This window comes from Tetrao urogallus, assembly GCF_951394365.1.
Source record: "Tetrao urogallus genome assembly, chromosome: 3".
NCBI classification, from domain to species: Eukaryota; Metazoa; Chordata; class Aves; order Galliformes; family Phasianidae; genus Tetrao; species Tetrao urogallus.
The window spans coordinates 80,366,443-80,390,156 of record NC_136815.1 but is presented as its reverse complement, the minus strand read 5'-3'; the positions used below and the strand labels follow the sequence as shown (position 1 = coordinate 80,390,156).

The window sequence follows — 23,714 nt, the reverse complement described above, 5'->3', positions numbered from 1 at the left end:
ATTTTCATAGAATCATAGACTCCTTTGGGTTGGAAAGGGCTCTGAAAGGTCATCTAGTCCAACTCCCCTGCAGTGAACAGGGACACCTACAGATAGATCAGGCTGCTCAGAGCTCCAGCCAGCTTAGCCCTGTATCTCTCCAGGGATGGGGCATCCTCATCTCTGAGCTATTCCAGTGCCTCGACACACTTATCATAAAAAAAAAAGAAAAAACAAACCTTCTTTATATCCAGTCTAAAACTTCCCTCTTTTAGTTTGAAACCATTTCCCCTTGTCGTATTACAAGGGACCCTGCTAAAGTGTCTGTCCCTTCTTTTCAATAGCCCCCCTTGTGTTAGGGACCTAAAGGGCCTTGACTGAAGAATGATCCAGGGATGAAACAAAGTATCCTGACAGTTTTAAGGGAACTGATGCTTGTTGCAGGAGCTGTAAATATCTTGTTTTGTAGAGAGAGCTGACCTTGGCAGTTTATCTTGTTTTTGCAAAGACCTGTTTTGCAAGCAGGTGTTCCACTTGGGCTCTCTATCACATGTTGTCCACGCGGGTACAGGGCGCAAATGGAAAAAAAACCTGCAGACCCCAGGGAGAATAAAAAGCAGGAGAGAGGCTGTGGTGAGAGAGAGAGGAAAAGTGCACCTTGAAGCAGGAGGCCTGTTCTTTCTTTCCCCTTTTGATGGTTTGCCATCTCAAGAGTCAGTAAGTAATAGTGTACTTGCTTAGGGAGTTTCTGCTGCCTGCTTATGAGGATTATCTAAAATGGATGCCCGTGTATGTATGAGTGTGTGTGTGCTGAATAAAACCCATAACCCTCTGTGCTGCTCTCAGTGCATAGTTTGCTTGCCTCTGCTGCTGAAAAATCCTGTCTCTCAGATCCACACGTACCATGGAATACCCCTTTAGGTACTGAAAGGCCACTATCAGGTCTCCCCAGAGCCTTCTCTTCTCCAGGCTGAACAGCCCCAGCTCTCTCATCCTGTCCTTGTGCAGGAATTGTTCCACCCCTTGGATCATTTTTGTGTTGCTCCTCTGAACGCACACCAACGGTGTCCACATTTCTCCTATACTGAGGTCTCCACATCTGGACACAGTACTTCAGGTGATGTCTCACCAACACAAAGAGAGGGGCAGGATCACCTCCCTCAACTTGCTGGCCGTGCTTCTTTGGATGCTGCCCAGTTGGCTTTCTGGGCTGTGAGGTCACATTACTGGCTCTTGTCTAGCTTGTCATCCACCAGTACCCCCAAGTCCTTTATGTCAGGGCTGTGCTCCATTCTTTCATTCCCCAGCTTGAACTGTTAGCAGCAGTTTTCATGACCCAGGTGCAAGACCTTGCACTTGGCATTGCTGAACCTCGTGAGGCTCTCCTGGGCTTACTGATTGAGCCTGTCAAGGTTCCTCTGGATGGCACCCCATCCCTCGGGCATGTCAACTGCACTAAACAGTTTGGTGTCATTCGCAAACTTGGTGAGAGTACTCTGGATTCCACTGTCAATGTCATTGGTGAAGATATTACAGAGTGTCAGTCCCAGCCTGACCCCTTAGGGACACAACTTGTCACCGATCCTACAGTTTTTCTTCTGCAGCAATAAGGTGTGCATTTGACACATGAGAAAAGCAGTTGACCATTAACGTGTATCAGGTGAAGACTGCCTCAGAATATTCCAGGTTCCTCAATTTGTTGTCTTTTTGCAGAGGAATAAATGCCTGTTATAGTAAGCCAAAGGAAACCTTCCATCTGCTCCATCCAGTGAGTCTAGTGGTACCAGGATGTTGCAACTGGTGCAGCTCTGGGCTTCCAGGGTCCCTACCTTGCTCTGAATATTGAACTTCCTTTCGTCTAATTGGCCATACCCCTGCTCAAATGTTTGGTCTAATGGAGGGCAGCACAAGCTAGCACAAGCAGGCAAGAAAGGGAGAAGTGCTTCTGCTTCTACCGTGCAGTTGCTGTGACAAACTAAAGCAATGTTAGGTGGAGCCGCCCTGGTCCTGCTTCCTAGGCCTTGTCAGATGTGTTGATGAGTCAGTGTGGGGAGCTAAGCTGACCAAAGCTGTTCCTTCTGGTTAGCAAGTTAAGCTCCTTGAGGAAGGCGAGCTGAGGGAGAGGAGGCAGCAGCAACTAGCAAGAGGTGTTCAGCTGTGATGGGAAACTGCTCCTGGGCCACCCAAACATAATCACGGTCCTTTGTTCACCCAAAGTCTCAAAATATCTGTACCAACCATTGTCCAGCCTCATTTTTTGGTCCCAGAAAGAAGGCCAAAAGAGAATTCAAGCTGAATTTCAGGAGTTGTAAGGGGAGTGCACTGAACTCCAACTATGAATTACATGATCCAAAGCAATATCAAGGTCAATTCCTCTTGAAAAGCTCACATCTGAGAAAGCATATGAAAGCAAAGGTAAAATCTAGATGACAAGCAATTACATGTTTATTATAATGTTAGCAGAACTGCTCTAAGAACCCCCCGGTGCCAGGATCTTAGGTGCATCTGAGGATTCCTGGATAGGTATCACTGAAGGAAATCCAGTTCCTGACTTCCTAAGGACTTAAGGTAGCAGCTCTTCCCCTGGGGGAAAGTCTCTTCTTTTCATGGGGTTGGTACCCACAGCTGTTGGCATTTCTGATGGGGTGCAGAAGGCTGGCCAGCAGTTCACTGTGACCTGCTGCAGTGTCCTGGGCCAGAAATCAGGTTTCATGCCACCCCTAGCGCTGTGGCTGTATTCAAATGCCTTCCACTCTGCTTCATTTCATTCATCTGCAGAGTGGAAGTGTGGCAATCCTGCCTGTCTCCCTGCAGTTGAATGAATATCTGCATAACTCAGATCTCAAGGAGCTTTCTGAGCACAGAGTAAATGGTTTAGACATTTTCTTTTTGTTGTTATGAGTCATGGGAGGAACTTGTCATAGATCTATCGGAGCTTCTCAGACACGTGGGTCTGTCTGTGGATGCTGGACGTGGCACTGACACTGAGTGACTCATTGCTCCCTCAAGACAAGAAGAGGTTGTGCAATCAAACGGACATCATATTTTTTACACAGATAGAGCATTTCACCCTGGAGAAACCCCAGACAGCTTGCAAGCACTGACTCCAGCACGTAGAAGCTGTATTGAGATTTGCAGCTGCAATTGGCTACTACATGCCTGTGACAAGGCTGCAATGGACTTGGAAGAAGGGACACAAAAGCTTAGTGGAAATGAGCTTTTGAAAGGCTGAGAGAAGCGTGAAAAGATGGTACTGAGCAATGTTTTCCTTCTATTGCTGGATGGAATGCCCAGATCCCACATGGCACTCAGCACACATGCTGGATGCTGCTATCTTTCTGTCCTTAGGCCACCAACAGAACCAAGGCTGGGTGTCAGCATCCTCAGGATGCGCTTGAATCCAGAAAGGATGTGAGGCTGCTGCAGCTCCCAGCACAAGGGCTGAGGCGGGCTTCTGCTCAAACAGCACACAGCTATGTTTCTAACCTTGGAAATCCCTGACAGAGTGTCAGTGGATAACAGTGCTGGTTATCCTATAAATCATGGTCTGTCTGAGGTTCAGGTTGCTTTTGGTGGGGAATGAAATGCCTTTTCACAAGGGATAGTTTGTTATTGCAGTGACCATGGGACTGGCTGCACTGCTGACCTCTTCCCCGTCTTTTTGGGTGCTTTTACTTTGCTGATGGCAGAATTTCCATGAATCATCTTTTCCTCCCTGCACTGAATAGTTCTTGCTAGTTCTGAAGCCTGGGGCTTGTCCTGGCACATCTGCACACAGTTTTCCCCCCTTTCTTGAGCACCAAGTGCCAGTGTCAGTCCAGCTCTCCAGTCACCCTCTTTCATTACTTCTTACAGTCCTGCCACAGCCTTTTAACTTTTCCGTTCTCGACAAAACCAGCCGGACAAAATCAGCTTTGATTATTTTCCTTCCTCCTCCCCAGGCAGGGAGTGGAGCTAACAGCCTGCCGCTGTCCCTGGCAGCCCCATGCGTTTGCTCAGAGGTGGGCTGCCTCAAGCTGGGATCTGCTTTGCTTTTCCTTCCTGCTCTGTTGGATACGGGGCTTAGCACAGAAAGCAAATATCCCACGTGGTAGTTTGGTATCTGTATGTGATACTGGGGGCGCATCCGATTTCCTAGCAGAAGCGTCAAACTGCTGCTGGCACTCAGTTCGTGTGAGTGATGATTATAGAGGGTGTAACCTTCAGAAATGTCACTCAGTCCCCAGTTCTCTGGGGAGAAGAATTTTCAAAAGTGAAAGAATTCTTAGCACTACCAGCATAAATGCAGAATAAATCCAAGAAGAAGGGTGTGTTACCTGTTAATGCAGCAGCAGACCAGACAATAGCTGAGCTGACAGAACGTGCTATCCCAGGGATATGTTACCACAGCTCCTTTACTGTATTTTCAGTCCCGTGGGGACACAGCAGGCACCTCCAAAATCCTGTGTCCCACCCCTGAGCAGCAGCTGAAAGCATCCCTCGCTGCTGCCTGTTGGAAAGCAGGAGGAGCCATCTCCCAGCTTGGCCGTGCATTTGGAGAAGCTGTGCCAGGCGTGGCCGGAGCTGAGCACTTGGATGGTGTCCTTCCCCAGGGCTGAGAGGCAAATGCAAGCACCAGGTGCCACAAAGCTCACCTTTGTGCTTCTTCTGGGGCAAGAAAAATCAGGTGAAAATCATCCCCAGAGCTTATAGAGAACCACAAATGGGAAAACTGGGAAAGAGAGAAGGACAAAGGAATTCACAGCATTTGGGAATAATACCTTCCTGCCACAGATTCAGGATCTGAGCCAGCCGCTACCGAAATCAATCGAAGGAGCACCTGCTGTCTTCTGAGAGCTGAGGATAAGCTGTTAATTATAAGCCTTGCTTATCGCTCGCCAAGGTGCTGCAATCGGGCTGGCAGAGGTGTGCCCTCGGCCCCACAAAGCCCGCATGTGCTGCTGGGCAGGGACTGCCAAAAAAACAGGGCTGGGAGCAGAGGCTGCATCTGCCACCCGCCCCAGTTTGGTGAGGACGCTTCCAGCTTCATAACCCTAGTGATCAAAGCCTTTGTTTGAATCCTGCCGTCTGGAGAGGCTGCGCTGCTCTCTGAAAGCATAGCGCAGTGCAGCCGCCCCAAATCCTGCTTTTCTCAACTGCAAGTTCCTGGCATCCCGATCTCCTTCCTGCCCAGTGCAGGAGAGCAGCTGATGCTGGGGAGAGAGAAGAAAGAGATCTTTCCAAACAGCCATTTTATTTTTCTGTAATCCAGAGATTTAACATTATATATTTGAATGATCTGAGGCCATTTTTTCCTCCTCCAAAAGCATTTTATTTTTCTTTAGCATACAGAAAGGTGTGTAGCAGAGGCACCTGAGAGCAGCCAAAGCCTGATAAGATCTTTACAATCCATTTGCACAGCGGTGCCTTTTGCAAAGAGAAAGAAAGTGTTAACGAGTTGACGGCAGCTCTGCCTTGCAGGGAGCTGCGCTGCTCTCCGCAATGCTGCTGCAGGGAGGGGAGAGCGGGGTGGTGACAGGAGACCTTGACAAACGCTTTGTTCAACCCGGTTACCGAGCCCCTGCTTCATTAACGCACCACGTCCTAGCGAGCAGTGGATTCGGTAGAATGCTGAGTCCATAGGGACGCGGGGCAGTGTGCTGCTATTGGGTTTTCAAGGATGAAAGTCCTCGGGATGGACGAGAATAAGATTTAAACAACAAGGCTTGAAGCAAAAGGCAGCATTTCCCAGACATGCGTGTTGCATGTCGTCGTGATTCCAGAGCATGACCTGGGGACTGCAGATGAAGTTCCAGCAGTGTTTTTGCCCTCTAACGTTGCAATCTGCCACCAGAATCTCCAGCTATGCAAATCTGTCCCATCTCGGTTCAGACCGCACACAAAGAGACTGCTCGGGACAAAACCGACTGAGAGCAGATTGCAAGAACAACTCAGACTAGCAACTGAGTATTTTCTTTCATCCCTCGCTCTTTTGCATTCAGTGAATTCGTTCCACATTAACGTAAGAAACAGCTGCATCAGCACTAGTGCCGGGCTGGAACCCTATTAATATTTATGCCCGGAGAGCCGTGCACACAGGCACCAAGTGCCCCTCTGCCATTGGCTCAGGGACCACAGCACCAATAGAGCACCTTGCCGTGCCCGGTGTCCATGCGAGGAGATTTATGTGAGGATCGATTCCTCATCAGCACTCCTGCATCATCTCGGAAAAACTCTGCCCTTCTAATTGCTCGATCATTTCCTCATCACGGACACCATTTCTCACCTCCCTTTTGTACTGCAGTGGTTCATAGTCACCTACTACGCACGGTTTGAGACGCTGTTAGATGCTCACACCGCCCTTTGCTGCACTGAGGGCACACCTGTGAGCCTGAGCACGGATGAGCCAGAACAAGAAATGCCCACACTGCGAGCACTGTAGGGCGGCAGCTCTCCCTAGCAGTCATCCTTCCCAGCCCTCCCTCTTTTTCTTCCCTTAGCATCCTACAGAAAGGCTTTCTGCGCCACTGCTGATCCTCCCCTGCCCTGGAGCTACCCATGATCCTGTTCCTATAATCCTCTTTTTGTCTGCAGTTTTACCTTTTCCTATCTGGCGGGGCTCTGCTCTAATGACTTTCTCGGAGCTTAGCGATTTTCTCAGGATCCTGGGCCAGGCTGTGCAGCGAGGCTGTGCAGGAGTGGGAGCAAGCTTGCAGAGAAGGCATGCCAAGCACGCAGCCTTGTGCTGCTTCGCACCCTCTCTCTCCGGCCAGCATGGGTTGAGACAAAAACATTTCCTCAACCTGGACACCAATGTGAAATCCTCCCAAATCATAGGATCTTTAGGGTTGAAAAAGACAGCTAAGATTATCTGTAAGTCCAACCATCAACCTGCCATCACTGTGCCCACTAACTGTGCCCCTACACCATGGAGTTCCCCAGCCTCGCACATAGTTGCCAGGTCTTTGAGCCATTTGCATCCTCCTGGGGTGCCCCTGGATGAGGATGTATGGTAGGCACACAGTTTCCAAAAGGAAGAGCAAGTTCCTCCTTGGGAAAAGCATCGCGATGAGCACACACACTGCTGCAGCACATCACACCAATGCAGATATCACAAAGTGAGACGACGAGTCCTTCCCTGGGGCATTCATTGGCTGCCAAAGGCCACGTTCTGCCCCCTGCCAGGGCCTCTGGCTTCCATCAGCCATCACTCTGGCAGCAGAGGGCTGAAGGGGATCACATCCAGCTCCCAGCTGGGAGGATGCAAACCCTAACAGCACCGGGGAGAGGATGCATCGGAGAAAACCAACCCGATCCTCCGAGCTTCATTAAACGGGTTCTGTGCTGAGGTCACTTTGTGCCTCCTCTCACTCACAAGGCTGACAGGGATGGCTGCACAACAACCCGGGAGCTGCCGCTGCCTGGCTCATGTAGCCACACCACTTTTACACCATGGGAAATCAGCCCTGGGAGCGAAATTGTTGCGGGGCTTTTTGTTCCCCTCCCTTTGCCGCTCAGCCTGTTTCTGCCACCGGGCCGGTTGCCTGGGGAACTGCTGAGGGTGGCATCCAGCCCGCGGCAGGCAGACACGGGAGTGCAGGGAGGAAAAGCTAGGCAGCAGAAAGGAGCGGCCCAGCAAGCCGTGGCCCTGCAGAGCATTTGCAATGAGTGCGCCGAGCCCTGCCCAAAAGCTGCCGCAGTTATCTGGGTGGCTCCCATGCATGGCCGCAGCCTTCAGCTGGAGTACATAGAAAAACACAGACCTGCTTCTCCCCCCTTGTCCCCCATATTTTATTTGGAAATAACCTCTTTTCTATTTTCCTGTCTTTTTTTTTTTTTTTTTTTTTTTTTTTTCCCTTCCAGTCTCAACAAGTTCTATAGAAAACACAGGCACGTATTCCTCCTTTTCAGATCTGTGAATTAATTTCTTCTAGGAACAAGCATGCAGAGTGGGTTTCTTTCTGGTGCTAATAATCCGTTCTCTTGAACTGGGTTTTAAAATGGCTTCCTTCAGAGCCTGGAGCTGCTGGCAATGAGCTTAGCGTAGGTAAGGAGGATGAGCGAGATCAGCTACTCCCTGCAATGCCAATAAATCTTGTAGCAAGCAACTAACACACAGCGTGTGGCACTCGGAACACCTGGAGATAACAGCGGCAAGCACTCGTAGTCCCGGCATTTTGCACCGGCTCTGCCGCAGCCGAGCCGAGCCGTCCTTTCAGCAGCAATAGGGGAGAATGGCACCACTCGGTCAGCACCTGCAGCATGCGGTGCTCCGAGGGAGCTGCTGTTCTGCGGGCTGCTTGTTAGGCGAGCGATGGTAGAGGCGCCCACCCCACCCTTAGTGTGCCGCAAAAACCTTTCGCGTGGAATTCAAAGTACACATTGCCGGCGAGGCGTGCTCAGCCAGACAATGGAATCGCTCCTGGCTCAGCCCAGCGCAGACAGCTCTTATGGGGAGTGCAAGTGATGGGATTTTTCCCCAAATCCCCGTGGAAGAGACAACCCCGCGGGTGCGTTTCCAGCCCCACAACCCCCCCCAGCCGCGGCGCTAACAAAGGGAGGTGGGACGCTCTGGCACGGAGGCAGAAATCAGAGGCACGGAGACCCGCGGTGCGGTCGGGTCGCGCGGGAGGCCGGCGGGGACAAAGACGACGAGCGGTGACAAAGGGGGGCGAGCCGGGTGCCCCCGGGACAGCCGCACCCCGATGTCGGGCCGTTCCCCGGCTCGGGGCAAGGCGCTTCTTTCACATCTGGGGGAAAAACCAACAAGCGGCCAACCGCACCGCCCCGCTGGTAGCGTGCGTGCCCTGCAGCTGGGGGCAGAGCGCACCGACGCCCCGCAGGCAGCAGCCTCTCCCCCCCCCCAGCAGCCGCTGTCGGCTCACGGAGGTACTCGCGGACCCCCCCTGTGACAGCCCCCGCCCCTCCCGGCACCGCCCGCCGCTGCGGCAGCGAAGGGCGAACAAAGGGCCGAGCGGGCGCCGAGGAGCGGCGGTGCCGGTACCGCGCCCGTGGGACGCTTCGGCACCCACACAGTGAACGCAGCCCTGGGGCGCGACCCCCGAACCGCCGCCCCGGCCCAGACACCCGTGCAGCCCGCGCCTTTGTCCCCGGTGCCGGCGGCGGGGCAGGGCGGGGTCCGGGCGTCGGCCCCGGTGCGCGAAGGGCCGTCCCGAAGCCCCGCCCTTATTCCCGCCCCCCGCTTCCCGCTACAGGTTCCGGCGCCGCAGCCCCGCCCCGCTCTCGCGCTCCCATTGGCTGCGCGCCGCTGCCGCGTGACGTCGCCGAGGGGCGGTGCGCAGCGCCCCGATTTAAGGCGCGGAGCGGGGCGCGGCCGCTGCAGCGCAGAGTGCGGGAGCTGACGGAGCGGGAGCAGCGCGGCATCGGCGGACACCGGCATCATGCGTGAGATCGTGCACATCCAGGCCGGGCAGTGCGGCAACCAGATCGGCGCCAAGGTACGGGCCGCCGCCCCGCCGTGTGCATGGCGATCTGCCACGTGTTTGCGCGCGCCGGTCTCCGTGCGCTCTAAAGCGGGGCTCCCATATGGGGTCCTCACGTCCCCAGGCACGAGCGTTTCTGCTCGGCTCCTCCTTGCCGGCGGCTCCCGGTCGCGTTGCGGTGGTTCCGTGGTGCGGGCGTGGCGCGGCTCCGAGGTGGGCGTGCGAGGAAGCAATTCTGCTTGCCGCCGTCTCAGTGGGCTGCGGGCTCCCAGGGCGTCGGTGTCACAGCCGAGCACCGTGGGGCGGCTGCGGATCTCCACGCGCTGCGTGGCGGGGCGGTGGTCGGGGGGGCGGGGCCGCGGTGACGCCCCTGTCCCTCTGGTGGTCCCTGCAGTTCTGGGAGGTCATCAGCGATGAGCACGGTATCGATCCCACCGGCAGCTACCATGGGGACAGCGACCTGCAGCTGGAGAGAATCAACGTGTACTACAACGAAGCCACAGGTAACTGCTCCGTGGAGTGGCTTTCCTCCTCCATCTCCCCTGGGAGAGAGTATAGGGTCCTCACATGTGTGCTCTCCTGTGAGAGCTGTGTGCAGCATGTTGTTTCCTGGCACAGCTCTATAGCTGATTTGTGTCTTTGCCCCTGATTCGCTCTTAAGAATGCCCTTGTGCCATTGGTGGTGACTTACAGGGAGCCTGCGGTGAGCACAGCAGTGCTGCTGTGGCTGCAGGGCCATAACGCTGCGTTGGTTCCTCCCGCAGGTAACAAGTACGTCCCCCGTGCCATCCTGGTTGACCTGGAGCCCGGCACGATGGACTCGGTGCGCTCCGGCCCCTTTGGACAGATCTTCCGGCCCGACAACTTTGTCTTTGGTGAGTGAGCGTGCCGTGGAGGCGTCCCCCAGCGTGAGCGAGGTGCGTGCAGGAGGCTCGGAGCAGGCGTGTGAGCGAGCCGGGGCGCTGGATCCCAGCAGCGCTCTGGGATGGGAACGAGAGGGGTGCGAGCTCTGTGGGGCGGGCGGCGGTGGATCTGCGCTCCTTCCGGGGGCACTGACGTGGCTCGCTGCTGCCGGTCTGCCCGTAGGTCAGAGCGGGGCCGGCAACAACTGGGCCAAGGGGCACTACACTGAAGGCGCTGAGCTGGTGGACTCCGTGCTGGACGTGGTGAGGAAGGAGTCGGAAAGCTGCGACTGCCTGCAGGGCTTCCAGTTGACCCACTCGCTGGGCGGCGGCACCGGCTCGGGGATGGGCACCCTGCTCATCAGCAAGATCCGGGAGGAGTACCCCGACCGCATCATGAACACGTTCAGCGTCATGCCCTCTCCCAAGGTGTCGGACACGGTGGTGGAGCCCTACAATGCCACCCTTTCTGTGCACCAGCTGGTGGAGAACACGGATGAGACCTACTGCATCGACAACGAGGCCCTGTACGACATCTGCTTCCGCACCCTGAAGCTCACCACTCCCACGTACGGGGACCTCAACCACCTGGTGTCGGCCACCATGAGCGGCGTGACCACCTGCCTTCGCTTCCCCGGCCAGCTGAACGCCGACCTGCGCAAGCTGGCGGTCAACATGGTGCCTTTCCCCCGGCTGCACTTCTTCATGCCGGGCTTCGCCCCGCTGACGAGCCGCGGCAGCCAGCAGTACCGAGCCCTGACGGTGCCCGAGCTGACGCAGCAGATGTTCGACTCCAAGAACATGATGGCCGCCTGCGACCCCCGCCACGGCCGCTACCTGACGGTGGCTGCCATCTTCCGAGGCCGCATGTCCATGAAGGAGGTGGACGAGCAGATGCTCAACGTGCAGAACAAGAACAGCAGCTACTTTGTGGAGTGGATCCCCAACAACGTGAAGACGGCCGTCTGCGACATCCCCCCGCGTGGGCTCAAGATGTCCGCCACCTTCATAGGGAACAGCACGGCCATCCAGGAGCTCTTCAAGAGGATCTCGGAGCAGTTCACGGCCATGTTCCGGCGCAAGGCCTTCCTGCACTGGTACACGGGCGAGGGCATGGATGAGATGGAGTTCACAGAGGCGGAGAGCAACATGAATGACCTGGTCTCGGAGTACCAGCAATACCAGGATGCCACTGCTGATGAGCAGGGTGAATTTGAAGAGGAAGGAGAGGAGGATGAGGCATGAAGTGGAAATGGGTAGAAGTCAAGTGTAGTCTGAGCAGGCAAGTGTTCATTGAGAGGAGAAATCTGTGCAGTTGTGCTGAAGCATGCGTTTCTTAATTTGGTGCTCTCCACTGTTGCTTTTGTCAGCAGTTTTGTATCCTCAACTGTCCAATGTAACAGTAGTTGCAAAAATACTTCAGAGTCTTCTGTTGAAATGGTTAACTTCTCAAACATAAAGGCTTTTTGTGTTCTAAACTGTGTCCTCTGCCTTATTTCTCTCTAGTTCTAGAATATAACTCTTCTAGTTTTCTGTCTCTTTCACTTCTCATTCTAAGCCTTTACCCTCAGTGAAAGGTTTAAGTCAATAAAACAAGATTTTTCAGGCCATTAATTCTGCAGAATACGTAAACTGCAGTTACTCAGCTTAAGTGAGTTGTTAATGTATGGGCACTGTAAGAGGGTAGCTAATCCACAGGCACTGTGAGTTCAATATTAGGCACTCATGTTTAACAGTTACTCTATTGTTACAGAGAAAGCTGCCTTAACTAATAGAAACAGGATGCTCCACTTGACGATATTGCAACTTCTATTTATGGACATACATGGTAGTGAGGTCAGCCAGAAGGTATTGAATGTCACATTACAAACTGTCAAAGCTGATCTGACAAGATAGCTGCAGGCTTCTCAGCTGCCATCTAGAGCACTTCTGATTGAGCTTGTTTCAGGGCATATATGCTGTGAATACGGGTGGCTGGCTGTGGATTTACTCGGTCCTTTGCTGTCCAAGCTCTGTGATCCTTCCTCTCTAAGTAGAAAGAATTCATGCGCAGTGTATGGAGGATCTGTGCTCTGAGCACAGTAGTAGTTGAGATGTTAACTTGAATTCTGTTTTGAGGTGTAGAGACTTTCTCCAAGTTGAATGTTTACCAAAAAAAAAAAAAAAAACCAAACCCAACAAACCAGCCACTAAGTGGGACCTTCTCTGTAAGAGGGAATGGCCCTTCAGGGCAGTCAATTCCCTTTGGGACCTGGGAGGAGATGACAGGCAGGTTTCCAAGGAACATGACTCAAAGCTGCTCGGAGCATGAACATGGTCCTGGAGTAGTCGTGTGCGTATCCTGACAGTAGCTGTCTCTCACACCCCAATTACGTATTTACACTGCTGCTGTTTGATGCTCTCAGTAATTGCAACAAGAAGCGGACCTCCAGCCACGCAGCTGAGCAGTGCAGCAGGATCCTCGTGTGCATCTTTGCTAAGGTAAGCTCAGCTTCTTTATGGTGAGGGTGGTGGGATTTGTGTTTGTGTGCTTAAAAGTCACAAGAAGCCTTGGTGAATTTGATATGTAATGAACCTACAGCATAGTCATCAGTTACTATAATGCCTGAGACTCTTCTACAGGATGAGAATAAAATCCTACACTTAGAATAGTTGTTACCCCATACGTGATCTTACAGTTCTTAGTTCCCCCAACACTGCTTAGGGAAGAGCTCTTATGCTTAAAAAAAAAAACAAAAACCAAACAACATACTTTGAGAGCTATTAGTAGTGCTACAAATACTGTGGTCCTTACTGCTCTGAAGGACAAGCAATCCACATATTTGCAAGCTCTTGTGTGATCCTTTAATGGAACTCTGGGAAGGCATTACTGGAATCAAGACTTAATAGGGAGCTACTGTGCACTAATTATCTGCCTGTTTTGGCTCTGTTAATGGACTGTACTGCTTGAGCATACCATTCTCTGCTGATGGGCTTGTTTCCTCCAGTAAGATCTGAGATTGTGTGCAGAACAACAAGCTTTTCATACTGTTTCTTTCCTCATCTCTGTCCTTCATTCCAGGTGAAACTTCTGAAAAGAGAGGTGAGAAGCATTTAAAATGCCTGAACAGTCTGTAAACAAATACAGCACTCACAGTAGCACTTATATTTCTTAGAATTTGAGCAGTTCTGGGATTAAGTATTAAACAAATTGAGGTTGTTCTAGTCACTGAGTTACTGTGTGTTGCCCCTGGGCCTTTGAGAAATAACAGCCTGTCTGGTTGTCACAGTAACCTTCCCTTGAAATTACTCAACTGGATTGTGCTTGAACCTGTTTGTCATAAACAGCTTGATTCCTAAAGGTGAGAAGGGAAGCTGCAGAAGAATCTCAGTTTCTCAAAAATATGAGAATCTGGTGATAGTGATAGTAAGGATTCTTCTTTCTACAGTGGGACCTTAAAGTTTCACTGTTGTTCAGCATGTTCAGATCCTTTTTCTTAGTGCAATGGCTACACCTTCAGCTAACACTTCAGTATAGCTACCCAAGAGAACTACTGCACTACAGCTCCTGTATTAGAAGGTAGGACACCTTCCTATATTGCTTTCTTTGCAACGACGTTGTTGTTTCTCCACTTCCTAGAGGAAGAGAAACCATAAGTAGTGGTACAGACACATGTCCATCCTACACAGCTTATTTGCCAGCCATAGTCCTCCCCCCTCACCCCCCCTGCAAAAAAACCCCACACCTCCCACGTAACTTCAGTAGGAATCAAGGATAATACAGGAAAAGTGGATACCAGGAGATTTAAAAGGGAAGCTTTAAACTGCTTGTTTTTTTTTTTGTTTTGTTTTGTTTTTTCTGCTGTACCTTCGAGCATTATCTGCATCTGCCACCTAGGGGACCATTCATTATAAAAACTGACGGCTGGCTGCTGTATGCCAAGCAACAGACGAATGTATCTTCATGTGTTCACAGCTCTACTTCTTTCATGAAGAGCAGAACCACCGAAACTATTTCAGATTAGATAATCTGATTGCCTTAACCTGCATCAGCTGGCGATTTGTTCTTATATGTGTGATACACAGCTGTAAGATTTAAGGTCTTGCATGAAACATCCTTTCTGGAAGAAATGATGGTAGATGCTACAGCCTCAGTGGGGTACAGTTTAAACCACGTGACTCATCTGTGTTGAGAGGTTTTATCAAAAAATGGTTTCTTTCATTTAAATGCAGTAATGGTGACCTGTAGGAAAGCATCCTCTCCTGTCAACAGTTAAAGTTGATGGTGTCAGGGAGGAGAGCTGTCTCTTTCATCTGCTTTGTTTGATGTCTGGCATTTTTAGGTGTTAGCAGAACATCTTGGCTAATGCAAGCTACAAGAGAACAACTGTCTGCAGGTGGAGGTGTGGATGATAAAGCTAAATAAGGCTGTAAAGTTTAAATAAAAATGGGATGAGTTTTAGGATTTAGTAACCTGAGATGGCAACTCTTTCTTTCCCTGTTCTAGGACCTCAGTCTAAAGATATTGTGCAAACAATGTTCTGAAAGGATAGTCCAGTATATGGGCTAGGTCTGAAAGAAACAAGTGTGATATCTTCTGTCACAGATATCACATATCTAGTATCCAAAAGCTTGAAACATTCAAGTATGTGCTGAGAATGTCACCCTACATCTGCTTTTCAACAGATGTTTTTCAATCTGTCAGTTTGGAGTAATAATTTTCCTTCACTCAACATATGAGATAGCCTTCTACACCAGAATAGGATTGCATTTAATACAGGGTAGTCCCAGGATAATCTAAGAATGAAATCCATGGGGCCTGTCCTGTTGACAAAAGCTTCTTTCCACAAAGTATGAGATAAAGATTCTTGATTTACAACCTGAAGAAAGAGGGGCATTTTCTCTCCAGCTAATTCTCCACACAAGTGGAGGCAAAAATCCCTGATTTTGAAGAAATAGTTTGCTTCTGGATGGTAGTCTCACATGCTCCATGCTACAGTAGTGTGGTGCCAGTAGATCATTCAAGGCATCTGTGCAAGTGCCCCATACCTGGACGAACCACAAGCAGGCTGTCTCTTATGTGACATGGATGTTGCAGTGCACTGCTGCAAAATGTACTGGTGGTGCCTAGAGAAACAGGTTTTCTTAACTCAAAAAACAAGGCCAGAACATTTAGTATACTATTCTATGCAGAAGGGAAGAGTTCTCCTCCAACTTGCTGCTTTTGCTGCTCTGTAAGCCGAATAACAAGTTTGTATCAGGATGAACCCTGATGCTAGCTTAAAGTATGATTAGTTTCATAGTTATTGCATTGAGATCTTTCTACAAAATTACCTTACTATATTTGTTTAAGGTTCTTCTAGTTCTGCTTCACAGGGAGGTGGTGTCTCAGTTACTGGATTATTTTTCTATGTAATAGGGCCTGGAAACCTTATTTGCTAAAGGGATGAGGAAATGGAAATCCTCCCTGAGGAGATCATGTGTACCAAGTACAAGGAGTAGTCACTCCCTTTCTGCCAAAGGATGTTACTTTTCCATTCCACATGGAAGTGTAACTACCCTGTACTTTCAGTGACTGATCAGACACTGCAGCCTGGCTAGGAGCTACAAGTAGTGCTTGGCACACGGGAGGCACTGTTTTCTCATTCCTCAATATTCCTGTGCATTTTTTCCACATTTGTCATCTTCATTAAACAAATCTCATGACTGTGTTAGGGGCTCAAGGCAACTTACGTGAGGCTTTTTCCCAACTTGCACTGTGCAAAAAACAAACCTTTGTAGTATTTGTAGCGATTTTGCATGTGACTGGATCAAAAAGTCAAATTTTTCTCCTACCAATCTTAAATTGTCATACTAAGCATCTGCCTTCTGATATTCCGCCAGAAACATGTTCTGTTCTTTATTTGTTAAAATGGGAAAGTGCATGCTACTGCATGTCAATGCTTCCATTTTAGATGGCTGTTATCCTTAGCTTGCCTACATGAGAAATCAAAATGGAAGCATTTGGTCATACAGTGAAATGCCTGAGGCTGTGGAGTGTTTTGGAAAAAGACATTTCTTAGACTTTACTGGACACTTACTCATCTGCAGCCCTTTGAGCATTTGTTTTAATGCATGCCGAAGGCCAGGTTTTGGAGTCCAATCCCTCACTTCTTACCAGCCAAGGAAATAGTGCAGGTGATAAACTCATCTTTCTCCCTGAGCAGTTTAATAACAACCAATCTGTTTCTCTGCTTGTAGCTTCAATCTCCAGTTTCAAGTATTTTATTTACAACTGCCAGAAAGAAAAATCACTTATTTTTAGAATATTATAAACCAGTTATCTACTTACGGTAAGAAAGTAATTTAAGATTAGATCCTCCCATCCTTCCCACTCAAAGCCACTTTTCTTTAACGGGTGGAGTTTTTCTCTTGAGAAAACATCAAGTTGGCTTTGTTAAATTCCTGTTTATTCATGTTTGATTCTTCTGAGATACGGGTCCCAGTTAATGATATATCATCTTTTATAATCTTTATTTTAATCACTTGGCTTCTCATCTGATAATTTCAAGGCATTTTTTTTCTTGTCAAGAGTGTATTTATCATTGCATACAGAAATGTTAGTAACTCAGCTTAAGAAGAATGTGAAAGCACTTGCTCAAGGAGATGGAATGGCTACCCTGGCAGAGGCTGTATAGTTTGTTCAGTAAACAGCTTTCTGTTGTTTTGCAGTGAAAAATGTTTCAGCATATTTCTATGGATGTGACAAATACACTGCCTGCCTCCGCAGTGAATAATTAAACAGGGTTTTCATGCAGAATTCAAAAGGCCTCACAAAAAAAAAAAAAGCTTTACATGCATTAAATGAAATTCAAGGATGACTTAGTCTGCTACTGTGCATCCAGCATGATCCTGATTTTTATTGTTAATAAATTAGTAGAATGACTAGTATTTGAAAACTTCAGCTCTGCATTAGAGGACAGGGAGAAAGCCATAGAGTGAGTTTGGATTAAACGTTTCCAGGACTTTTAGAGAGCTGCTGCTCACAGAAGTGGGTAGCTCCATGGATGGGGCTCATTCATTATCCTTCAGCTGCTGAAAAGCATAGTCCTACCCCACTGCCTTCTTTTAGAGGTTTTAATTCCCTCTGGAGCATGTCTGACCCCTCTATGAATTGGTTTCCTAAACCACCTAGATATGGTAAATGATGTGGGAAGAAGCTTTTCCTTGGATTAAGGAACATGTCAAAGTGAGAACTGGTTCAGAGAAGGCAAAAAACAGCATCTGTAGGGGAGAGCAGAGCAAGTGCTTAGTTGGCTGGAACTACCTGGAGCAACAGCACCCTGCTCTCTCCTGCAGAGAACCGGGGTGATTTTAAGCAATATATATTACATCCCACCACAAACTATGGCATCTCTTAGAAATTTCTCAGGATAAAGCTTAGAGTTAGCTAAGTGTTGGTTTGAATTACAAGTAATGATTGGGTTGCAAGATAGAGCAAGGAGGCTGAGGAACAAAAGAAACTGTGACTAGCTGATCAAAGCCTCTGTCTGTTCCTTGTTCCCACTGACAAGTGGGAAATAGGCTGCCCTGGAAAACATGATAGCAGCACTTCATTTATATCGGTGCTGGAATCGGTTGTATATTGACTTGAAGGCCTTAGTTGATAGAGATAGCAAACAGATTTCATCTTCTGAGTGATCTTAAAAGGTGGATGCAGGCTGGCTGGGGGCAGGAGCCATCTGGCAGCTACCCCATCACATCTGGTGTGCCAAGCGGAAATAATGAGAGGCTGCATTGTTTTGCCTCTTTCCTTCTCAGTAGATCTGTGCCTGGTGATGATAAACACATTTTCCCCTTTCTGCAGTCATTTAGTGATATCATAATGTTTGTATTTGTTAACGTTTGGAAGCCAGATGAGCAGAGACTGTCGTGTCCTTTAGGACTATGTAAACAAATTCCTGACTCAGAGGTTACAGGCAAGTTCCCAAGAGAAGCCACGGTATGGAAGAAACATTAGGTTCATGAGGAAAACTGTGCTTATTTAAAGAAGAGAACTGTTATTTCAGAACTGACAGTGCCCTATATTGTTCTGTGATATTGTCTTGCATGCTCATCCTCTCTCTTCTTTTGTTCTTGGCCGAACACAAAAATTTCAGTCTAAGAAAAAAGCACAAGTACAGAAGGCTCTCTACAATGAGATTGCTTTTGCTCATTCATAAAACTGTGCTTAGCACTGTGTAACTGCTTTTAGTGCCTGCAGTGGGTTGTAATTCTGAGATAAAAATAGATTTTTGTTATCGTTTTACTACTAGAATTAAAATTGCTCCACAAATATTCCATCCTCTTTCTGGGGGAAATATTCTTAACGCATCGCTAGTGATTAAGTGTTGGATAGGTGATCTCAGAGTTTTCATCATAGAATTCAGACAGAAAGCTAATGGACAGAGCAAAATCCATTGATTTCAGTGGGAAGACTGAACAAAATCGTTTTGTCTAAGCAACGTGCTATCACCCCTTGTAAATGAGAATAAAGCTATAGGCAGACACTCAATCTGTTATTGTGTATGCTTCAGCAGCTCTCATATTTGTGTGTTTGCAATTCTCCATCCTACAGTAGGAAATTACAGATACGTTAAAATGCGCTAAGGTTTCCGTCGCCTCCCTTGCGCAGCTCATTTCCAAGGCTCTGCGGTTGCCTTGGAAACAGGGGAAGGTAGAGTTTTGTTCAGCTGGCTGCTGAGCTGCGAGCAGTGGTTGGGCTGCAGAGAGGCACATGGGTGTTCCTACGCACAGGCGCTGCAAATCTATGAATGGGGGCATTTGGATTTTTGTTCCTCAAAAATACCTCAAATTTGTGAAACAAAAACCTGTTAAAAATGCTATAGTGAACCATTCTATTCATTTAAATGCCATTAATGGCTAAGGGTTTTTTATAGTGTTTATTTGTAGGATTCTGCATTGACATTTAAGCAATTAATGTTTAATTTTCTTTGCTGGGTGTTCATGAGTGCTCAGTATTACTGTAGATAAGGGAACTTTTTAGAAACATAAACGTGAGCCTCACTGTAGGTGGATACTTTTTTCTTTTTAAATGTGGAGTTACAGTCCTAAAAACCAGTGAGGTTTTAACAAAGAAATGGGTGTTATAGCTTCTGTGAATTTAAAGTTCAAAATCCTTAAGAGTATAATAATAAAGCTCTAAGGAAGCCACTGTATGTATGTGGGAGGAAGGCATGTCAGGGATTGTCCAGGTACCTTCAGATGGGGAGTAAGAATGCTTAAAGCTGCTGCTTTGTAGTGCTGCTTTGTAGATTTCCAAGAATAACTTGGCAGCCAAAAAGCTCTTAAATGCTTGTGTATATCCCATAGAGATGCCAAGAGGGACAGCTGTTTTGCAGCTCTGCAAATAGTGAGAAGATGCAACAGCCTGGGGCTGCCTAAAAAAATGCAGGCTACACCCACAGCATGTAGAAATGTACATGCACAAGTTGCACTAGCAGTAACAAAGATTGCCTGTGATCAAGTACTGCAAAAATATGTCAGTGGAAAATACAATAGCAGGATTCAATGAACATAGAAGCCAATTAAAAAAAAGATCTCAGTACTGGTATAATCTTGGATATTTTGTGGTTGCAAAAGCAATAGCATGTAATTCCATGTGCTACCGAGCTTGAGCCAGTTCATGATATTACACTGTAGCTGAGGTTTCTGCCCTATGGAAGGAAAAGAGACATAGTTTGTTTGCTTATCAATACACTGAAGAAAACTGAGGACTGCATTTGAAAAATCTCCACCTTATTTTCCAAAGGTCACAGCAGCCAAATGCAAAACAAAAAGTGTTGGTGAATAGATCACCCATTAGCTCACATCTGCAAAATTCTGCTTGTTTTGCTATAATTTTAATTTAACATTATAGCACAGTGTGGTGCTAGGACCAATAAACCATCAATCTGATATTACTTGTCACACACGTTGGTCCTCTCCTCTCCCTTTCACAGCATCAATGAATAGTTGAAGTGGGGAGGTATGCCTTGAGATCATCCAGTCCAATGCAGCATCAGCTACAGTAGACTGACCAGGACGGATTAGTACCCAAAGTTCTGGATATCTCCAAGGATACCATCCAGCAAGTAGCAGTGTCTGACACCAGAAGTTTTTCCTGTGTTTACATTTAGTTTCTGATATTCCAGGTTGTGCGCATTGCCTCTCCTCCTGTCATTGGGTGCTGCTGACAAGAGCCAGGCTCTATCTTCTTCGTGGCTTCCCTTCAAGTATTTATGAGATTTTTGGTAGAGTTGGTTTTATCATGGCTGTCCTCCAATTTCTGCTTGTTTTAAGAGTCAGAACCACAGAACGATGATTCTTGTGCTTCAGAGGTGTCAAAACGTAGCTCAGCAGGCCTGAGCTAGAAATACAGGCTGGAAGGCGCTGCTCAAAAGCAGCAGCGCACGCTCTGATGTTGCAGCGGACAAGCAAAGGCACGAACCCAGCAGGTGCAGAAGCAGCTCGGCGTAAATCCTTCGCAACTCCTGAGTTCCAGCTGTCCCCGGCCTTGCCCCGTCCCGCGGACGCTGCCCGGCGCCGAGGGGCGGCTCCGCCCTCCGCCCTGGGCTGTCGGACCCGCGGCGGGAGACAATGCCGCCCCGCTCCCGCGCGCCCATTGGCTGCTCGCCGCCGCCGCGCGACGTCACCGAGAGGCGGCGCGCAGCGCCCAATTTAAGGCGCGGAGCGGGGCGCGGCCGCCGCAGCGCGGAGTGCGGGAGCTGACGGAGCGCGTGCGGCGCGGTAGCGGCATCATGCGTGAGATCGTGCACATCCAGGCCGGGCAGTGCGGCAACCAGATCGGCGCCAAGGTACGGGCCGCCTCTCGGCTGCCCGCCGAGGGTCGTGCGACCGGCACCGGGGTGCGGTGCGTAGCTCCGCCGGGGTTATCCGCGACCGCAGCGAGGCTGCCCGGGCTCGAGTCCGCGGTCGTATGCAGCCGGTTGGCAGCCACGCGTACGGCTCTGAGGGAGAGGGGCGCGGCGTCACGGCCAGCCCCGGGTGCGTGCTGGGGCTGCTGTCGTCTTGCGGTGACGCTGCCGTGTCGGTAGAACAGCATGGCTGTTCTAGGCGGCCTTAAGCCATGGCTAGACAATAGAAGAGTCTCAAATCCGTGGCTATGCGAGTGCTGTCAGCCCGTGGATGCGTGCTAAAAATGAATTAGCTCGAATTCCAGCGCTGCAGCTGCCCGTCTGTCCTCCTCAGCGCTGCTTCTGTTAATTCAGCTGCCGCAGCCAAAGGAAACTCTTCGGCACTGACTCATGGAGGTGCAGCTTCCTCCCAGGCAGCCGCTCAACCATGCTAGGGAGTGGTCGGGGACGCTGTGCGCACAGACTGCTAGCGCGTGTGATTGGCACCGGCCAGCTGTAGTGAACAGCTGCCTTTCACGAACATTTCTTCCAGTTCTGGGAGGTCATCAGCGATGAGCATGGGATTGACCCCACTGGCAGCTACCATGGGGACAGTGACCTACAGCTGGAGAGGATCAACGTGTACTACAATGAAGCTGCTGGTGAGTTGGTCTGCATCCTCTGACATCCTTAAATTAACAAAGCAGAAATGCCAGGTCAAAGCTTTGTTCTCAGAATGGCTCTGATAGCACTGGTCTAGACAGTGCAACTCTCCAGTGAAGTATAGAGAACCTCCGGTGAGCACAGCAGTGCTGCTGTGGCTGCAGGGCCATAACGCTGCGTTGGTTCCTCCCGCAGGTAACAAGTACGTCCCCCGTGCCATCCTGGTTGACCTGGAGCCCGGCACGATGGACTCGGTGCGCTCCGGCCCCTTTGGACAGATCTTCCGACCCGACAACTTTGTCTTTGGTGAGTGAGCGTGCCGTGGAGGCGTCCCCCAGTGAGTGAGGTGCATGCAGGAGGCTCGGAGCAGGCGTGTGAGCGAGCCAGGGCGCTGGATCCCAGCAGCGCTCTGGGATGGGAACGAGAGGGGTGCGAGCTCTGTGGGGCGGGCGGCGGTGGATCTGCGCTCCTTCCGGGGGCACTGACGTGGCTCGCTGCTGCCGGTCTGCCCGTAGGTCAGAGCGGGGCCGGCAACAACTGGGCCAAGGGGCACTACACTGAAGGCGCTGAGCTGGTGGACTCCGTGCTGGACGTGGTGAGGAAGGAGTCGGAAAGCTGCGACTGCCTGCAGGGCTTCCAGTTGACCCACTCGCTGGGCGGCGGCACCGGCTCGGGGATGGGCACCCTGCTCATCAGCAAGATCCGGGAGGAGTACCCCGACCGCATCATGAACACGTTCAGCGTCATGCCCTCTCCCAAGGTGTCGGACACGGTGGTGGAGCCCTACAATGCCACCCTTTCTGTGCACCAGCTGGTGGAGAACACGGATGAGACCTACTGCATCGACAACGAGGCCCTGTACGACATCTGCTTCCGCACCCTGAAGCTCACCACTCCCACGTACGGGGACCTCAACCACCTGGTGTCGGCCACCATGAGCGGCGTGACCACCTGCCTTCGCTTCCCCGGCCAGCTGAACGCCGACCTGCGCAAGCTGGCGGTCAACATGGTGCCTTTCCCCCGGCTGCACTTCTTCATGCCGGGCTTCGCCCCGCTGACGAGCCGCGGCAGCCAGCAGTACCGAGCCCTGACGGTGCCCGAGCTGACGCAGCAGATGTTCGACTCCAAGAACATGATGGCCGCCTGCGACCCCCGCCACGGCCGCTACCTGACGGTGGCTGCCATCTTCCGAGGCCGCATGTCCATGAAGGAGGTGGACGAGCAGATGCTCAACGTGCAGAACAAGAACAGCAGCTACTTTGTGGAGTGGATCCCCAACAACGTGAAGACGGCCGTCTGCGACATCCCCCCGCGTGGGCTCAAGATGTCCGCCACCTTCATAGGGAACAGCACGGCCATCCAGGAGCTCTTCAAGAGGATCTCGGAGCAGTTCACGGCCATGTTCCGGCGCAAGGCCTTCCTGCACTGGTACACGGGCGAGGGCATGGATGAGATGGAGTTCACGGAGGCGGAGAGCAACATGAATGACCTGGTCTCGGAGTACCAGCAATACCAGGATGCCACTGCTGATGAGCAGGGTGAATTTGAAGAGGAAGGAGAGGAGGATGAGGCTTAAGTTCCCTCTTATCAGAAGAACCTCTCTAAAGCTGGCATGTGTATGGAATGACTTTTGATAGTAGTGGTAAAGCATGTTCTTTAGATGCTGTGTACCCGATTATCCTCTTTGCACTTGTAACTTCGACAGATTTTATCAATGTAACAGTTCTGAATCCCAAGTTATTACAATGGTTTTTTTGTCCTTTATAATGTTAAGAGCACATAAAGGCATGCATTCTAGATTATGTTTTCTGTCTTTCTTATCTCCCCCATCAGACAAAGAACAGCTATTTCTTGCCCCACTGGCTGATTAAGTTTCAAGGCATGTTAGATGTCTT

At 50.1% G+C, this 23,714-nt stretch overlaps 2 protein-coding genes across 6 annotated transcripts; both read left to right on the top strand.

The window, feature by feature from the left end:
- Positions 1 to 9,359: 9,359 nt before the first annotated feature.
- Positions 9,360 to 11,548, top strand: LOC306945233 (tubulin beta-2 chain; the record flags this gene model as incomplete). 3 transcript variants are annotated; one of them, XM_079533943.1, is made up of 4 exons in its annotated part: positions 9,360 to 9,416; positions 9,796 to 9,904; positions 10,166 to 10,276; positions 10,488 to 11,548. In XM_079533943.1, 4 exons carry the CDS (start codon positions 9,360 to 9,362, stop codon positions 11,546 to 11,548), a joined length of 1,338 nt encoding a protein of 445 aa, XP_079390069.1. The 3 variants fall into 3 exon arrangements, with proteins under 3 accessions (XP_079390069.1, XP_079390071.1, XP_079390070.1); XM_079533945.1 differs by lacking the exon at positions 9,796 to 9,904 and having other exon boundaries at positions 10,174 to 10,276; XM_079533944.1 differs by lacking the exon at positions 10,166 to 10,276.
- Positions 11,549 to 21,060: 9,512 nt separating this feature from the next.
- Positions 21,061 to 23,395, top strand: LOC306944939 (tubulin beta-1 chain; the record flags this gene model as incomplete). 3 transcript variants are annotated; one of them, XM_079533615.1, is made up of 4 exons in its annotated part: positions 21,061 to 21,117; positions 21,710 to 21,818; positions 22,015 to 22,125; positions 22,335 to 23,395. In XM_079533615.1, 4 exons carry the CDS (start codon positions 21,061 to 21,063, stop codon positions 23,393 to 23,395), a joined length of 1,338 nt encoding a protein of 445 aa, XP_079389741.1. The 3 variants fall into 3 exon arrangements, with proteins under 3 accessions (XP_079389741.1, XP_079389743.1, XP_079389742.1); XM_079533617.1 differs by lacking the exon at positions 21,710 to 21,818 and having other exon boundaries at positions 22,023 to 22,125; XM_079533616.1 differs by lacking the exon at positions 22,015 to 22,125.
- Between the last annotated feature and the right edge of the window lie 319 nt (positions 23,396 to 23,714).